Consider the following 19,568-nt stretch of genomic DNA (forward strand, 5'->3'; position numbering starts at 1 on the left):
GAGTGGAAAGAATACTACTCTCTATGTGGGCTAGTGGGTTGATATGTTTGGTATTGGAAAGATGAGCAAGTCCGATGTCAAAGGAATGACTCTAATGATAGAACATAAAATCCATTCCAGAGAAACAGGAAAGCAAAACAAGAAGGGGTGACTGATTGTTTAAGGTGGCAAGTGTCCATTGATTAGAGGTCTTAAGGCGGTCGAATAATTGCTTGACAGATATGATAGAGCAATAAGCTAAAAGAAAAAGAGACAGTGATCTAGAGAAGGCAGCTCGAAACAGGGACTTGGAAAGTGGTAGAATTATTGGTGTTGGCAAGGGCCAAGGTGTGACCATGGGAGTTTCCGAGACAGAGAAGAAGATGACGAAACAGGGTGAGGGAGAATCAGAGAGGACAGGGTGTTGGGTGGGTCATCTAGGGGATGTCACCCACAGAGATGAAGTGGAAGACCATCCCAAGTGTCAGGATCTGCAGTGAATCAAGGGAATGATTGAGGTCAGTAAGTAGCAGCTACTAGAGACGTCGTAGGCAAAACAGTCTCATGGCAGGAGCTTCAAAGGAATGGGAGTGTTTGAAGGAGGAAAAAAATTGTTTTGAAATAAAGGGAACACGTACACACTGAGATACCTAAGACAAAAGACAATATTGTAATTCCACTCTAAGTGGAAAATTAAATTTTGATCAAAACAATAAAGTCAAACAAAGCCAAGAGTAGGAAGAGATGAAGACAGCAGTGGGGAAAGCTTTAATGGGAGAGATAGTCTTAAAGAATAAATAAACTGCATAGATTTTAAGATTTAAGACCGGATCACCCGAGACAACCCTCATTTCACTTGAGGAAACTGACACCTAGAAAAAGTCAAGCAACATCTGAAATCGTACAGCAAATTTTGGATTGCACCAGGGCCAGATCATGAGCTTTTCGACTCTGTATTTGCTGTTTTATTCAGTGCCCTCCACAGGAAGGGAAGGAAAACAAAAAAGAAAGTGTTCAAAGCCTGAGTAGAAATGAACTGGAGGAGTTCCCGTCATGGCGCAGTGGTTAACGAATCCAACTAGGAACCATGAGGTTGTGGGTTCGATCCCTGGCCTCCCTCAGTGGGTTAAGGATCTGGCATTGCCGTGAGCTGTGGTGTAGGTTGCAGACGTGGCTTGGATCCACGTTGCTGTGACTGTGGTGTAGGCCGGAGGCTATAGCTCCGATTATACCCCTAGCCTTGGAACCTCCATATGCCGCGAGAGCAGCCCAAGAAATCACAAAAAGACAAAAAAAAAAAAAAAAAAAAAAAGAAATGAAATGAACTGGAAACCAATGTATAGATCAGAGTATTCTTATTTGGTAATAGTACCAGATAATGTTTGGAAAACACAGTAGAGTCAGCTAGAGGAGATTTGGATTTTGTGAAATAAAATGAACTTGTCAGTGTTTGCTGTGATAACACATCATAGATCCTATAGTTGCTTGAATAACCAGTGCTGGGGGCTGTGCACTGGCTGACTATGCAGTCATGGCTCCATACTGCAGGCAGCATGAACTGGGGTTGGCACCAGGGCCCCTGAGATCTGATGGTGCTGCTTCTTCCCAACCCCATGCTCAGTGCCACACATGTGCAAAGTGTGCCATCCTTTCTCCAGGGAGGCAGTTGTTAAGCTTTTCCCAGCTCACTACCGGCCGTAGGGAGAGCTCGGGTTATTCTGCTCTCTCCCTGAAGGAGCACTGTCCTCCGTGGCTGGCTGTCCTCATGCTGAGGGGCTGAGGGTCCAGTGAGGTGGCTCAGGAGAGATGGATTGCAGGCTGCTGCCCTTAGCCTCTGCTCTGAATTGGGGGGGGGGGCACATATACATACATTTTTGGGTCAAAACAAGTCCTATGGCCAAGCTCAGAGTCAACGGTGCAGAGAAGTACACTCTACCCACAGCTGTGCCATGCTCAGAGACAAAGGAAATAAAGCTGTGCTCTGAGAGGAAGTTAAAACAAAAACAAAAAAAAAACATGATTGCGCATGAATACTGCAGTTGGTTTCAGCATAGAAACAGGGAACCATTACTGGTTCTTCAGTTGGGTCAGGTCCCAGTCCAATTTCAGATGATACCACTAGTTGGACCATCCCAGTTGTTTAAATATTAAAATACCTTTGTATCAGCTGGTAGCCAGCTGCCTCCATCCCCTAATCCCTGGGGCAGCCCTGGGTAGTTCAGTGGATGGTAACCTGTCTATTAGGGGAGGCATATAATACAGAGCAGAGATAAGGCTCTACCTGATCCTTATAGTGGCTTATGACTTGTAATAATAACATATAATGACATATATATATACATATACATACACATATACATATATATACACACACATATATATAATGTGACTTATAGAATGATTTATACAGGCTCCACCTGACTCCTTATATAATAGCTGTTACATTGGATATACTGCTTAACCTTTCTTTCTCTCCTTCTCCTCTTTTGTAAAGAGAATATAATAGGTATATACATCCTAGGGTTTGAGATAAATTAGTATATGTAAAATCTTTGCACCAGTGCCTGACACATGAAAAATGCCATATCAGTATTTATTATTAATAATAGTCTGAGTGATTATTTGGTAAAATGTATTCATATAAAATAGTAATACATATATGGTAAGAATATAAGCAGAAAGATACATCAAGCTATTAGTATGGTTGCCTGCATAGGCAGTAGTGACTGCAGGGAATAAATGAACTAAAACGTTCTCTCTGAGCTTCATCCTCAGAATTCAGACTCTGTTCTGGTCTGAAATATGGCTTGTCTGGCATATGGCTAGGGAGTCTCTATTTTTCCAGGGATTATGATGTACAGATGAATTTAGGACGCACTGAGTAGTTGTCTAGAAAAAACTCACGACTCAAACAGAAAGAACACTTCTGTGACCAGAAGTGCATGGGTTTTTCTCACACCAAGCTATTCTGCAACACCAGCTGGGTGTCCTACAATTCAGTTCAGTTCTGCTACAAACCAGGGTTAGCACAGACAAGGCTGTCCCTCTCACTTCAGATGCCAGTCGTAGGCCTGGATTGTCCCTTGTGTTTCTGAGCAGTCAGCTATAATTGGGGTTTCCGTGACCTTCTCCTATGGTTCAATAATTTGCCAGAACAGTTCACAGAACTCATATGTTATTATAGAAGAAGGGACATGATAAATGGCATAGTTGAGCAGGCAGAGGAAGAGGTGTATGGGGCAAGGTCTGGAAGTGCTCAGCACAGTAGCTTCTGTCCCTGTGGCTTTGGGGTGCACCAGCCTCCTGCATGTGGATGTGCTCACCAACTTGGAAGCGCCCCGAACCCTGTACTGCAGGAATTTTGAGGAGACTTCCTCATGCAAGCATGACTAACTTCCTCTCCATGTCCTCTCTCCTTCCCAGAGGATAGGGGGTGAAGCTGAAAGTCCCAAGCTTCTAGTCATGGCTTGGTCTTTCTGGTGACCAGCCTCCATCCTGATGCTGTCCAGGAGCCCACCAAGAATTACCTCATTCATGTCAAAAGACACTTCTATTACCCAAGAAGTCCCAAAGGATTTAGGAGCCCTCTGTCAGGAATCAGAGTCACAGACCAAATAGTAAAACAAAAGATGCTCCTAGCACTCTGATCACTTAGGAAATTACGAGGGATTTAGGAGCTCTGTGCTGGGAACCAGGGGCAGAGACCAATGTGCATTTTCTGTTATCTCACACTATCAGGAGTGTGCCCCTTGTGGAATCTGACACACCTGGGCACACATTCCAGCCCTGCCACTTTTCAATTTCTCGAACAAATTTCGGTTTCCCCATGTGTAAAAAAGAACTAATATTACATTAGTTAGGACTCCTCAGTTTGAGAACTGAAACTCAAATTCACTGAACAACAACAAAAATGCCAGGGAGTGGGTGGTATTTATTGGTGTTCAAAGCAAACCACGTAAAGATGTGGCTATGGTGCCAGCCCAGGGATGGCTGGATGCAGACACTGAGGCTTTTTAGGAGACCGTTTGCATCTGATTGTCTCCCTGGGCATCCTCCCTCCCTCCATGTTGTCACATCCCTGCTTGTCCCTGTTTGTTTGACCCTCTCCTCCAAAGGACAGGCTCTGTCCATGTGGCAGGGATGTGACCAGAGAGGTCCAGGATTCTGTTTCTTTCAGATATGTAACCCAATGGGCGAGATGGGATCAGCCCTGTCAGCTACAGTGGAAATATCCCAGTGAATATCCTTGGCTTTGGATGGGTCATGTACCAACCTGATGGCTGGGGCCAGGGATGCTGTGGCACGAGAAGTATGCATGGAAGGATTGGGTTGCGGGGTGGGGAGAGTGCTGAGCATAAAAGATTACAGTTACTGTAACCCTCAGCTCAGAGGACTTTATGAGAATGAGCTGAGATGCTCTGTGTGAAAACAATACGAGTGGTACTTGCCTGCAGACAGTGACAATCAAATATCCCATTGGTTCCCTTTCCTTTCCTCTCTGGATGATCTGATTCAAGAAAAGATGTTTAAATATGCTGACCTAAGCACAATTCTTAGTTAGACCTCTTGGATATTCAGAGAATACATACAGCAGCAGCTGTGCCGATTATTGACTTTCGCTCACTCTGTCACCAAATTTAGTGATCAGAGGATTTAATTCCCTGGTTTAATTTATCTGTAATTGCTACACCACTTTTTTGAACTATAAATTTACTCGTTGAAACAAAGAAATGCTGAAGATTTTTTTTTCCATGTTAGTTTTAAAAAGAAACCTTTGAGAGTCAACAATTTCATGATCTATATATACCTCGTTGATCCACGGGCAAGTCACTCGACTTCTTAGAATCTGATTTCCTTCATTTATGTAAAAAAGGTGATGCCAATAGCATCTGCCCTGGGCATCTCATAGAATTGTTGTGAGGACTCATCTCAGGTAAAATCTCTTTGCAAAATGTAAAGACAGAACACTAGAGTTAAGAAAAAGCCTTTGTTCCTGTCAACAAGCTCTTTAAGAAGGAAAGAAGAGTCTCTCAAGTTGGTTTTGTGTTCTGTGCTTTAGTTTGACCTTGAATGCCCTTGGAAACAATGTCTACATGGTATAATTTCAATGTTTTCTCTGATAGAACCAGAATCGTGTGTGCCCGTGAAAATTCCAACCCAGTCATTGCTGCAGGATGTGGCAGGACAAGCAAGGAAAGAGAAAGTGAAGCTGCCTCACTATTTGCAGAGCGCCAAGCCCAAGTCTCAACCTCTCGCAAAGGTAAAACAGAGATGGGAAGAAATTTCCCAGACCCAGGTAGTGTTTCATGTATTTCTGGCTGATTAAAGTGATGGATTTCCAGCCACAGTGTACAGCTATTTGCTATATAAACCATCTCAACATGATCAGATCACACAGGGATAAACTAAGGCAGTGCTTTCCTGGAACCAGCTCATACAGGCTGAAGAGAAGAATTTTATGAGCCAGCTGTTGACCCTTCACTAGCTTGCAGTCAGCCATGCCATAGATATTGGCAAATGCTACTGACGAAGGTTCTTTTCAGAGAGCCAGTTTACCAGCACACTACTGGCTCAGGGGATCTTTGGATGCCCTTCCCAAGACTCAGGATAAAATCCAGATGACTTAGCATGACTACAAGGCATGGCTGCATTTGCTACTTTACCCTCATTTTGTCCCAAACTCACTACACTTCACCCACTGTAGGCTTCTCTTAGTTTTTTTTGTTTTTTGTTTTTTGTTTTTTTTTTTTTTTTTGTCTTTTTAGCTATTTCTTGGGCGGCTCCGGCGGCATATGGAGGTTCCCAGGCTAGGGGTCGAATTGGAGCTGTAGCCACCGGCCTACGCCAGAGCCAGAGCCACAGCAACAGGGGATCCGAGCCACATCTGCAACCTACATCACAGCTCACGGCAACGCCGGATCGTTAACCCACTGAGCAAGGGCAGGGACCGAACCCGCAACCTCATGGTTCCTAGTCGGATTCGTTAACCACTGCGCCACGACGGGAACTCCTCTTAGTTCTTTAAAAAATACCAGGCCCCTTCCTCAGAGCTGCTAAGATTAACATTCCATCTCAGCTCTGTTGGAAAGCCATTCTTGAGCCTACCAATCAAGTCTCGATAGATATCCTTTAGACATTTCACGGCACACAGTATTCATTGCCACTGGACAGTTTATTGCAGTGTATATAAGTGATGTGATAGGAGTGCTTCTCAAATTTTAATGTGCACATGTGTTGTTTGGGCATCTGGTTAAAATACACATTCTGACTCACTGGGTCCATTGTGGGGCCTGAGATTCTGCAGTTTTTAACAAGCTCCCAGGTGAGGTCAGTGCTGCCAACCTGGAAAATAACAACCTAAGGCAGTAGTCCTCCATGTGCTATTACCTGACTGGCAGCATTGGCATACCTGAGACCTTGTTATAAATGCAGATTCATGGGCCGCATCCCAGATGTCCTGATGGAGAAATGCGGGGGGGGGAGTCAGAAACCAGTGTCTTAAAGCGTCCTCTGGAGACTGTGCTCCCCTTCAGAGCAGGTTTTCTTGATCTGTGTAGACCCTTCCCCTCCCCGCCTAACTACTGTCTACCCCACCCCATCCCAGATTTGCTGATGGAGAAACTCTGGGAGTGGGGACAGCAATTGATGGCTTAACCAGTCCTCAGGTGATTCTGATGGGGTTCAAGTTTGATAATCATTGGCACAGAAGAAAGAGCATGAACTTCAGAATTAGGCAAACTTGAGTTTGAGACTTTACCCTGCCACTGATGAGTAGGTTATATGTCTTTCCAGTCATTGAACTTTAGCTTCTTTATCCTTAAACCAGAGCCTAAAATACCTCCTTACAGTGCTGTGGTAAGGATTCGATAGACCATGAATGATCATTTCCTTCTCCAGCCAAGCAGTTGTTTCCCTCTGGTGACAGGCTTTTTTCTTTTTTAAATTGAAATATAGTTGACATAACAATATTATATTATATAATAATATATTATATTATATTATTTTCAATATTATTTTATTAAATATTTTCATTTATTTCATAAATGCATAGTGATTTGACATTTGCATACATTATGAAATGATCAGTCACCACCATACATCTAGTAACCACCTGTCCTATACAGTTATTACAATATTATTTTCCATATTCCTTATACTACATCTGTATGCCTTATTTATAATTGGATGTTGGTACCTCTTAATCCCCTTACCTATTTTGTACCCCTCACCTCCTCCCTTCTGACAACCACCTGTTTGTTCTCTGTATCTATGAGTCTGTTTTCATTTTGTTTTGATTATTTTGTTTTCTAGACTTCACATATAAGTGACATGATACAATATTTTCTTTTTCTTTGAAATATTTCACTTAGCATAATTCCTTCTAGGTCCATACATGTTATCATGAATGACAAAATTTCCTTTTTTATATATATTATCTATATTTATATATATCACATCTTCATTCATCTATCAAAAGACATATACGTTGCTTCCATATCTTGGTTATTTTAAATAATGCTGCAATGAACATTGGTGTGGATATGTATATTTTTTAATTATTATTTTTGTTTTCTTTCGGTAAATGCCCAGAAGTGAAATTGCTGGATTGTATGGCAGTTTCTATTAATTTTTTGATGAATCTCCATACTGTTTTCAGTAATGGCTGCATCAATTTACAGTCCCATCAATAGTGCACAAGGGTTCCTTTTTCTCCACATCCTCGCCAACACTTGTTATTTGTCGTCTTTTTGAGGGATAGCCATTCTGATGATGCGATGTGGTATCTCATAGTCGTTTTGATAGGCATTGACCTGATCATTGGTGATGTTGAGCATCTTTTCATGTGTCTATTGACCATCTGTATGTCTTCTCTGAAAATGGTCTATTCATGTCCTCTGCCCATTTTTTTTAGTCATTTGGTTTTTTGATGTTGAGTTGTTTGAGTTATTTGTATATTTTGGATATTAACCCCTTATCAGATATCTTGTTTATAAATATATTTTGCCATTCAGTAGGATGTCTTTTCATTTTATTGATAGATTCCTTCACTGTGCAAAATTTTTTAGTTTGTTGTAGTCTCATTTGTTCATTTTTGCTTTTGTTTCCCTTGTTTGAGGAAACAAAGGTACTAAGATTGATGTCAAGAACATACTGCTTATGTTTTCTTCCAGGAATTTTATGGCTTCAGGTCTTACATTTAAATATTTAATATATTTTGAATACTTTTGTATATGGTGTGAGAAAGTAGTCCAGTTTGATTACTTTGCATGGTGCTATCCAGTTTTCTCAGCATCATTTATTGAAGAGGCTATCTTTTCCCCATTGTATATTCTTGACTGCTTTGTCGTAAATTGATTAACCAGTAAAGCCTGGGTTAATTTTTGGGCTCTCTATTCTGTCCCATTGATGTGCCTCTTTTTGTGCCAGTACCATGGTGTTTTGATTACCCCAGCTTTGTAGTATAGTTTGAAATCAGAGCACACGAAACCTCCAGTGTTGTTGTTCTTTCTCAAGATTGTGTTGGCTATTAAGGATCTGTTGTATCCCATAGAAATTTTAGAATTATTTCATATAGTTCTGTGAAAAATGCTCTTGGTATTTTGATGGGGATTGCATTGAATATGTAGGTTCCTTGGACAGTACTGTCATTTTAACAGCGTTCTTTCAATCCATAAATCTCGTATATCTTTCCATTTGTTTGTGGTGTTGTCTTCAATTTCTTTCATCAGTGTCCTGTAGTTTTCAGAGTACAAATCTTTTACCTCTTTGTTTAGATTTATTCCTAGGTATTTTATTCTTTCAGTGTAATTGTAAATGGGATTGTTTTCCTAATTTCCTTTTCTGATAGTTCATTATTAGTGTATAAAAATGCAATAGATATATCTGTATATTTTGTATCCTCAACTTTACTGAATTGTCATCAGTTCTAATTGTGTTTATGCATGTGTTTTGTAGATTCTGTCCATAATATTATATTTGTTTTACCACATATCTGTTCATTAATTCACCTTGTTTTTGGTGTGCTTAAAAGTAAATTGCAGATATTACTACATTTGCCCATAAATAAACATGCACATCATTACCTAGAGTTCAATATTTGTTTATATTTTCCTTTAATATAAAATTTATATGCAATAAAATGCACTATCTTAAGTGTGTATTTGCTGAGTTTTGATAAATGCATATACTCGTGTAATCCATATCCTTAAAATGTGGCTCATTACAAAGTTCTACTGGTTTTTTGGTAACATCTTTAGGATTCCTTATGCATAGTATTTCATCTGCAAATAATGAGAGTTTTATTGTGTCCATTCCAATTTGGAGTCCTTTTATTTTGTTGCTTATCTGATAGCTGTGGCTAAAACTTCTGATATTACATTTTGTTTCTTGTCTGATAGCTGTGGCTAAAACTTCTGATATTACATGAAAGTGGCAGCAGTAGGCATGTTGTTTTGCTACTGATCTTAGAGGGATGCTTTCAGCTTTTTACCATTGAGTATGGTGTTAGCTGTGGGCTTGTTATAGATGGCCTTTATTATGTTGAGGTATTTTCCCTCTATACCCACTTGGTTGAAAATTTTTATAAGTGGTTGTTGAATTTTGTTAAGAGCTTTTTCTATATCTTTTGAGATGACCATATAGTTTGATACATAACTTGATCATGATATATGATTCTTTTAATGTTTTTTTGAATTTGGTTTCCTAATACTTTGTTGAAGATTTTTATATCTAAAGTGATACTGACATATATAATTTTCTTTTTTGTGGTTATCTTTGTCTGGTTTTGGTATCAGTTTGATGCCAGCCTCATAGAATGACTTCAGAAGCTCTCCTTCCTCTTCAGTTTTTTGGAATAGATTTTTTTTTCTTTTTAGGGCTGCACCTTTGGCACATGGAAATTTCCAGGCTATGGGTCAAACAGCAACACCAGATCCAAGCTTTATTTGTGACCTATACCGCAGCTTGCAGCACTTCTGGATCCTTAACCCACTGAACGAGACCAGGGATTGAATCCACATTCTTATGGATACTAGTCAGGTTCTTAACTCGCTATGCCACAATGGGAACTACAATCTTTTGGAATAGTTTAAGAAGAATAGATCTTAACTATTCTTTAAACATTTGGTAGAATTCACCTGCAAAGCCATCTGGTCCTTGAAATTTGTTTGTTGGGATTTTTTTTTTTTAATTATTGATTTGATTTTGCTACTGGAAATCAGTCTGCTCTTATTTTTTATTTCTTCTTGATTCAGTCTTAGGAGATTATATGTTTCTAGAAACTTATTTATTTCTTCTAGGTTATCCATTATATTGGCATATAATAATTTGTAGTAATCTCTCATGATCCTTTGTATTTCTGTGATGTTGGTTGTAACTTCTCTTTCATTTCTGATTTTATTTGTGCTCTCTCTCTTTTTCTTGAGGAGTCTGGATAAAAAAGGCTTACTAATTTTTATCTTTGCAAAGAAGTAGCTTTTAGTTTCATTGGTCTTTCTCTTGTTCTTTTGTTATCTATTTTATTTCCATGCTCATTTTTATTATTTTTCTTTCCTTCTAATTTTGTGTTTTGTTTGTTCTTTTTCTAGTTTTTTAGGTGTAATAGCCTTGTTTATTTGAGATTTTTTATTTCCTGAGTTAGGCTTGTATTGCTATTAAACTTCTCTCTTAGAATGGTTTTTGCTGTGTCACAAAGGTTTTGGATTTTTGCGTTTTCATTCTTAACCTGTCTGTAGGTATTTTTAATTTCCTTTTTTATTTCTTCAATAATCCATTGACTGGTTAGGAGTATGTTGTCTAGCCTCTATCTGTGTTTTTTGCAGTTTTTTATTTGTAGTTGATTTCTTGTCTCAAAGGGTTATGGTTGGAAAAGATGCTTGATATGATTTCAGTCTACTCAAGTTTTTGAGACTTGTTTTGTGGCTTAGCATTTGATCTATCCTGGAGAATGTTCCATGTGCACTTGAAAAGAATGTGTATTCTGTTCTTTTGGGATGAAATGTTCTGCATGTATCTATTAAGTCCATTGAGCCTGACATGTCATTCAGGGCCAGTGTTCCTTTATTGATTTTCTCTTTGGATAATCCATTGATGTAAGTGGGGTGTTACAGCTGTCTTTATTATTATGTTACTGTGAATTTCACCCTTTATGTCTGTTAATATTTGTTTTGTACAGTTAGGTGCTCCTATGTTGTGTTCATATATATGTAGAATCATTGTATCTTCTCGTCTGACTGATCCTTTTATCATTATAAAATGTCCTTCTTTGTCTCTTCTCTTGTCATTTTCATTGGGCATTGACTATCTTTTTCCTTCCTTTTACTTTCATTCTGTGTCTTTAGATCTGGAATGAATCTGTTGTTGACAGCATATACATAGATCTTGATTTTTATCCAAGACAGTCTTTCTCTCCTTTTGCCTTTTTAGGGCTGCACCCAGGGCATATGGAAGTTCCCAGGCTAGGGTCAAATCAGAGCTATAGCTGCTGGCCTACATCACAGCCACAGCAATACTCAGATCTGAGCCATGTCTGTGACCTACACCGCAGCTCATGACAATGCCAGAGCCTTAACCCACTGAATAATGCCAGGGATCGAACCCTCATCCTCATAGATACTAGTCAGGTTTGTTACTGCTGAGCCAAGATGGGAACTCTCCATTTTGTTTTTTGATTAGAAGATTTAGTCCAATACTCGTGGTTTGTTGACTACCTTTAGTGTTATGTTTGGATGTCTTTTTATTTTTTTTGTGCACATTATGGTTTCTGGTTACTATGAAGTTTATATTTAACAACATATAACCATAGATATAGATATAGATTTAGATTTTTTTAGGGCTGCACCTGTGGCGTATGGAAGTTCCCAGGCTAAGGGTCAAATTGGAGCTGAAGCTGCCAGCCTACACCACAGGCCCAGCAATCCCAGATCTGAGCCATGTCTGCAACCTACACCACAGCTCATGGCAACACCAGATCCTTAACCCACTGAGCAAGGCCGAGGATTGAACCCACATCCTCGTGGATACCAGTTGGGTTCATAACCCACTGGGCCATAATGGGAACTCCCTATATATGAGAATTTGAAGTTGATAATTTCCTAAGTTTGAACACATTCTAACAACTCTTCATTCCCTTGTAAACATTCCATGTTTTTTATATTTTATATCTTTTTGTTTTGTGTACCTTTTACTTATTGTAGATCTATCTACTTTTGTCTTTTAACCTTCCTACTAGTTTTGCTACTTTTGTCTTTTAACCTTCCTATTAGTTTTATAAGTGTTTGATAACTACTTTTACTATATATTTGCCTTTACCCCTGAGGTTTTTTCATTTAATAATTTTTATAGTTCTAGCTGGCCTTTTCTGCTCTGAGAAATCCCTTTGACATTTCTCTTAAAGCCAGTTTAGTGGCACTGAACTCTCTTAACTTTTGCTTGTTTGTAAAACTCTTTATCTCTCCTTCAAATCTGAATGATAGACTTTCCAGGTAGAGTATTCTTGGTTGTAATTTTTCCCCTTTCATCACTTTGAATGTATCATGCCACTCCCTTCTGGCCTACAAAATTTCTGCTGAAAAGTCAGCTGATGGTCTTACGGGAGTTCTTTGTACATAACTAGTTGCTCTTCTCCTGCTGTTTTAAGATTCTCTTTATTTTTTCCATTTTTATTAATTTAATGTCATGATATGGACTTCTTTAGGTTAATCCTGTTTGGGATTCTGTGTACTTCCTGGACCTGAATGTGTTTCATTTTCCAGGTTAGAGAAGTTTTCAATTAAGGTCTCTGCCCCATTCTCTTTTCTCCATCTAGGAACCTTATAATGTGAATGTTAGTTTGTTTTTGTCCTAGAGATCTCTTAAACTCTCCTTATTTTTTTAAATTCTTTTTTCTTCTTTCTGTTTGCTTAGGTGATTTTTACTACTGACTTCCAGATTGCTGACCCATTCCTCTGCATGATGATTTTACTGTTGATTCCTTATAGTGCATTTTTTATTTCAGTTATGTGTTCTTCAGCTCTGGTTTTTCTTTTTCTCTTTGTTAAAATTTTGACCATATTCATTCATGCTCCTCTTGCAAGTTCACTGAGCATCTTTTAAATCATTATCTTGAGCTCTTTGTTGGCTGAATTGCTTACTCTTCTTTTTTGGTCCTTTTTCTGAGGTTATGTGTGGTCCCATTATTTGGAATGTATTCCTCTGTCTCCTCATTTTGCCCAACCTCTGTATTTATTTCTGTATGTTAGACATGTTGGTTACATTGCCTGGTCTTGAAGAAACAGCCTTATGTAGGAATGTCCCATGGACCCAGCAGCATGCTCCCCTCTGGTCACCAGAGCTATGTACTCAAGGGTGCCTTTAGGTGGGCTACATGAGCCTTTCTGCTGTGGCAGAGCCTCCTACTGTGGATACACTGGTAGGGAAGGCTGGCCTCAGCCCAGTTCGCTGCAAGGCCCTACCTTGCGTAGTGACTGTAGGCTGGCTGGAGGACGAGGTAAGCTTCCTGCATGGTTTGTTTCATGGCCCAGGCTGGGAGTGGGGGTGGGCATAGCCTTTTTCTTATCTTGAGAATGCAAAATAGAACCATTTCTTTATATTTTATTGCTTTTTCTTCAATGCCAGGTGCAAGATTCTGTTGGAGGAAGAGTGAGAACATCCTCTGTTGCATCTGCTGCCATTAATAATATAAGTTCATCCCCTTTTGGATTCCACCTTCTCCCACCCTCAGTGAAGTTTGGAGTGCTCAAAGAAGGACACACTTATGCAACCACTGTAAAACTCAAGAATGTTGGAGTTGACTTCTGCAGGTGAGGCCAAATCTCCAAATGTCTTAGATCACCTTCTCCTCCTGTGACTTTTCTTTGGCTGCCTATATCAGTGAAGGTTTACTGAATTGAACTGTAATTACACCTGAACTTTTGACTCTTGAAACTATTTGTTCACGCTCTCCCTAATTCAGTCATTCTTTAACAAATCAGTATTTACCAAGTCTAAACTATATAGTGGGTACTTCCTTGTCTTTTCATTAATTATTATTCACACTTCAGTAAGAGGAACTCAATTTTTTGTACTAGCAAAAAATGAAGAGGAAATTGTACAAGGTTACGATAACTAATACGCAAAATTGCAAGTTTATTTTATCAAATCCACCACCAACTATAATACCAGCTAACATCAATTTTACCTTTTGATGTAAATGTGATTTTAATTCCATTAATTCTGCATAATTGAGGCAAAAATAAAGTAACCCTGAACCATATGACATGGAATTTATAACAAATACCTTAACTCACAGTGTGTACTCCCAATTGCAAATACATGGTATTTGGCATTCAGTGACAAGAAAGATTCAGTCCTTCATTTTCAGATCAAAACCAATAGATTTTATAGTTCCTTAAAGACTATTATAAGGGAACAAACTGAGTTTAAATTTCGACAAACTTGATCAAAGTTCTTGTAGGCCCCTGCAAGACTAGATCTCAGATCTCCCAAGTACCAGTTGATCGGGCACCTTATGTTATCAACACAGCTGTGGTCACTGCTTCTTGTGGGAGAGCAGCCTTTCCCATTAGGTCAGTATACCATAAACCTATACCAAAACAACTCCCAATTACAAATTCTCCTCTATACTGGTTTTTCCCTCCCTAAAAATGGAATAAATGCTTATTTCAATTGCAGACTTATTCTCAGTGTAAGTAGCAAGTCTTCAAGAATACTTGTGACTCTAGGCTCAGAATTGCAAATCAGATGGAGAAAAACTACAGGGGCATCCAGTTGCAAAGATCACCATCTCATTTTAGTTGAGGCCTATCCTCGACTTCAGGAATCATGTTCACTTCCTTAGAAACAACTTGATGAGGGACCCAGGCCACTAGATTAGACATTATTTTTTTTAGGTTATTTAAAACAAAGTGGATGGTGAGAAATAGTCAACTTCAAACTAATTAAATTCATCTCTGTAGACTCAGGTGTCCAGTACAGAATTTTAGTGTTAGAGATTTCACTCCTCACTTGTTAAGTTCAGCCACAATAGGGCAAAGGTGATGGTAGAGAGAGTGGATTGAGGTCGACATGGAGGTAGGTTTTCCTTGGCATTTTAATTTACTCCAGGTCTTTAACCTTCAGGCAGAACCCACAAACCACAGGAAGGGGAAGAGCTCAATAGGCACTATGTGTGAGCAAGGGGCTTTTCAAATTCTCCAACATTTTCTGAGCCTTTTCTGTCTCTCTTTTCCCCAAACATGCAAACCTCATACCACGACAGAGCAAGATTGGCTCCCACGCTCCACTGCTTTCCAAAAGAGCCTTTATTCTTCAGCTTAATGATCTGGCAGTCAGCATTTGTGTTCATGCTGGCAGCTACACTGCAATGCACACACCGGCCAAATATTCATAACACCCAGCCCAGGCCTGAGCTGCTCATCAGCATCCAATGACAAAGGGTTGAAACTCAGGTTTGGAGTCTGTTTGACGCCAGTGAAAACTGTTGAAAAGGCAGTCATGAAACAGGTCCCAGATCCTTCTCCCAAGTGGATATTAGGTTATTTTTCTAATAGTCTGGACCCCCTGCTCTTGTGTAGCAAATATTAACACCTTCCTGAGTTTATTGCTTCCCAGTTCATTTGCGTTCATGTTTTTCATTATAGCATAAATTTATTCCCATCTTTTTTTTTCCTGGTAGGTTTAAGGTGAAACAGCCCCCACCCAACACAGGACTGAAAGTGACTTATACACCTGGGCCTGTAAGTCCTATGTGCTGTCTGTTTTGTCTGTGTGCGTGCATAGAAATAGGTACATGTTTCAGTGAAGTGGGCTTTTAAGTCATTCTACCTGTTTACTTTAAACCATATATAAGTCTACCTGTTCACTTTAAACATATGTACATGTTTCTGGTGAAGTGAGCTTTTAAGTCATAAACCTATTCACTGTAAACCTCTGTTTTTTTATTATTTTTTTATTTTTTTAGTATCATAAGCAAAAGAGTCCTGGTGTTTGTAGAGTATCTGGCTTGATAACACTTACTTCATGTAACAACCATGAGCAGATCCAGTGCAACTAGAATTAAACTTCCAGCTGTGGAGTTGTATTGCTCCAATACTGCAGTTCTATACAGTTGTCTAAAAATACCTTTTAAAAAATTAAATATTATTTAACATGCACTTGGAAAACTGATTACCTAAAGATAGCCTATAACAAATCCGTCTGCATGGTGAAAAATCGTTTGAAAAATAAATATCCTATTCTTCATATTTTATGTAAGTAAAGTTTGTTCTCAGTATTTGCTAGAGATTATTTGATGACATTTTAAGAAATAGTAGTATATTTAAATTCACCAGCTGTCTCATGTCTCCAAAATTCTCTGAAAATACAAATTCTAAAATATCGATCTGCTCTGATTTTATTTGATACAGTCCCCTAATAGGGTGTTTAGTAGACTATGTGTATATTGCCACTTACTTCAAATTACTCCTTAAGAAGTGTAGTATGATATAAAGAAAAGGTTTTCTCAAAATACAATTAAATCACACCTGTAAATCTTAACATTTATTTCTTGATCAGCATATGGTCTTGCTGCTTTATCACTCCTTCATTTCACTCAGTAAACTCTGAGTTCCTCCCATGTAGCACTGATAGCGCCAGGGTACAAGGGATATTAAAAATGAGTGAGACACATAAGGAGCTTACAGAGCAGGGCACAGGGTGGGCATTTAAGAGATGTGTGACTGAATGACAGATGATATGAGGAGGTCTGGTGGATACATGAACCATTCCTCACGGGCAGGGGCTGCACAGGCTCATGGGAGCGCTGAGCTAAGGTCTCCTCCTCCCATAACCAGCTCCCGAATCCCAAGATCTTAAAGTAGCCACAGTTGTTACATGCTGACACAGAAGGGTTGGCTAGCTACAGTGCATAGGTGGCTTCTTGTCATGACTCTGCTACCCGGCAGCTCGGTGCTGTTGTTGGTTAATTAATCCTCTGCACCTTGCTTTCCTCATCTGTAAAAGGAGCTTAGATGGATGTTTCTGAGCCCTCTTCCAGTTGCCAGTATTTTATGATCTATACAACAGTAGTATTCAGCCTGCAAATCCAAACAGAAATACATCTTGGGGATTAGATCCACAAATTCAGTACCTCTCTGAAACAATTCATCACTGTACTGTGTCAAAATTTCGGAATCTTCACAGCATAAAGCAAAGACCCAGTCAAAGCAAGTTCTCCCACTGTTCTGGGAAGTTAGCAAATCTTTTTCATTTAAAGTAGGGATTATGCCAAAAGCGAAAACAACTGCTGGATCAACTTGAATGCACACTAAAAAGCCAGCTTGTATTCTTTGAAGCTCACTCTTTACTTTTGTTGTTGTTGTTGTTGTTGTTTTTCCTTTTTGATGGTAGGTTTTGGCTCTGGCAAAATGTAACCTATGGACTTCCCCATATCTAAATCTAACCCCTGTTCAGCTTGGTTCGTTGCCAGCACTAAATGAATGTCCTTTCCAAGCCTGGGTAAACCTGTGTGATGGCAGCCCTCCAGCTCCCCTCATGCAGGATGTCGTCATTCCCCAGCCCTGCTGACTGTTGGGCTTGGAGGGCTGAGGGCCCAGTTCTCAGAAACAGAGCTGCTGGAGACCCTCCAGCATGCAGGCATTCACGAGCACATTGTTGAAAAATCTGAACATTTTTCAATTCCATTATTTATAAAACTCTATTGAAGAAGAAAACATCCATTCGTATCTAATTGCTTTCCATGTGGTAGTTTCTGATTTATTTTTTCCAGATAACTATTCTCAAGTCTGTTTTTTAACGCACCTCCTAGAGAGGCAGCTTAGAAACATAAACAGTGCTTTCTTTCCTGGCTAGGGTTCTTTTCGTGGAACAAGGCAAGAAGCCTATTCTTTGCTGTGTTTCTTCTTCGTTATATATCAAGTTTCTTTTTTGTTGGTACAAACCTCTTCTATGCAGCTTTCAGACTTAAGCAGTTTAGCATTTAAGCCAATTCTGTCTCCCTCTACTGGCGTTACCATGTTAGAGTCCTACGTTAGGAATACCATAAACCAACAGGCAGGACACGGGAGTTGTGGGATTCACCCAGTCTTCTACATGATATTTAAGACATTTACCTTAAATTAAATGTCTTTATCTGCAGCGCAACAAATAGAAACTTGCTGGTAATCAAGAAATAGCACAGTTACAGACATTACAAAAGTTTGCCCTCCATGCCACCTCCAGCACCCTGGAGTCTAGTTTCCTCATGCTTTTTCCTAAACAGCACCTGGTTTTCTCCTTCAGCAGTTTATCCTGGGTCCCACTTACTCAATGGGATTCGGCCTAACTAATCTATGAAGTAATTCTTCTAAGTGCAGGAACAGCAATCATTCATTAGTGACAAATTTACAGATGAGGAAATAAGATTAGAGTTTAAGTAACTTGCCCAAAGTCATGTTAAAATCAAGATCTGAACTCATCTATGTCTGATGCTAAAGCTACATTGTGTCTTACAGGTGGCAGCTGGTTTGCAGGCAGAACTGAAAGTGGAATTATTTGCCATGGCTGTTGGAGAGGGTGGTGGCAAAGGATCAGCACACTTCTCTCACAATATTGAGATTATGACTGAGCATGATGTCCTGTTCTTGCCTGTGGAAGCAAATATCCTTTAAAGTTCAATTTGAATAGTCATACAGAGTACAAAAATTTCATTTGAGCAAGGAGAACACAAAAGTCAAAATGCTATCTTTTTTTTTTTTCGTCTTTTTGCTATTTCTTTGGGCCGCTCCCGCAGCATATGGAGGTTCCCAGGCTAGGGGTCGAATCGGAGCTGTAGCCGCCAGCCTACGCCAGAGCCACAGCAACACGTGATCCAAGCTGCGTCTGCAACCTACACCACAGCTCATGGCAATGCCGGATCGTTAACCCACTGAGCAAGGGCAGGGATGGAATCCGCAACCTCATGGTTCATAGTCAGATTTGTTAACCACTGCATCATGACAGGAACTCCTCAAAATACTATTTTCAACCCCCCCCCCGCCCATCTACAATCCATAGCTTCATTTATTCTATGTTTAAAGTCAGAGTTAAATTCCGTAGGACAAAGACGTGTATCTTCGTCCATCTTTGAAAGCGTCTAGCAAAATGCCTGATAGCCTGATACAGAGTACATGTGCAGCAACTGCAAGATGAATAAATCTCAATGTTACTGGCCATCTCTGGGGTAGCAGACAGGCAGAATTTTTTAAAAAAAGCAAGTCTTTGTCATAAAAAAAGAAACCAAAATCTTGTAATCTTTTCAGGGGATAGGAGATAACTTATTATAGAAGCTGAATGGATATCCACTGAATTATACATACTTTCCTTCGTATTAGTCTCTTGTTTATAGAATATAATGGATATCAAGAACCTGTTATGTGCAAGGTACTGTATTAAGTATTTTATCAAATGTAAAAATGAAAATTGGACTCTTAAAAGACTTACATAATCTGGCAGCAGATTTTTACACTTGATTCTTACATTGTACTCCAGCGGCATGAATCTTACTACTTTGTGTTATGTGTCTATTTGATATTTGAGCTGGGTCTTACAGAATGCAAAAACTTGTGATGAGAGGG

General features: G+C 39.4%; 1 protein-coding gene across 1 annotated transcript in view; it reads left to right on the plus strand.

Moving 5' to 3' along the window:
• SPAG17 (sperm associated antigen 17) overlaps positions 1–19,568 on the plus strand; it is a 229,749-nt gene that overhangs the window by 207,841 nt on the left and 2,340 nt on the right. Inside the window, 4 exon segments of the mRNA XM_021089972.1 lie at positions 5,103–5,239; positions 13,594–13,778; positions 15,653–15,713; positions 18,468–18,612. Of these exon segments, the coding sequence (XP_020945631.1) occupies positions 5,103–5,239; positions 13,594–13,778; positions 15,653–15,713; positions 18,468–18,612 (528 nt within the window).

This window comes from Sus scrofa, chromosome 4 (assembly GCF_000003025.6).
Source record: "Sus scrofa isolate TJ Tabasco breed Duroc chromosome 4, Sscrofa11.1, whole genome shotgun sequence".
NCBI classification, from domain to species: Eukaryota; Metazoa; Chordata; class Mammalia; order Artiodactyla; family Suidae; genus Sus; species Sus scrofa.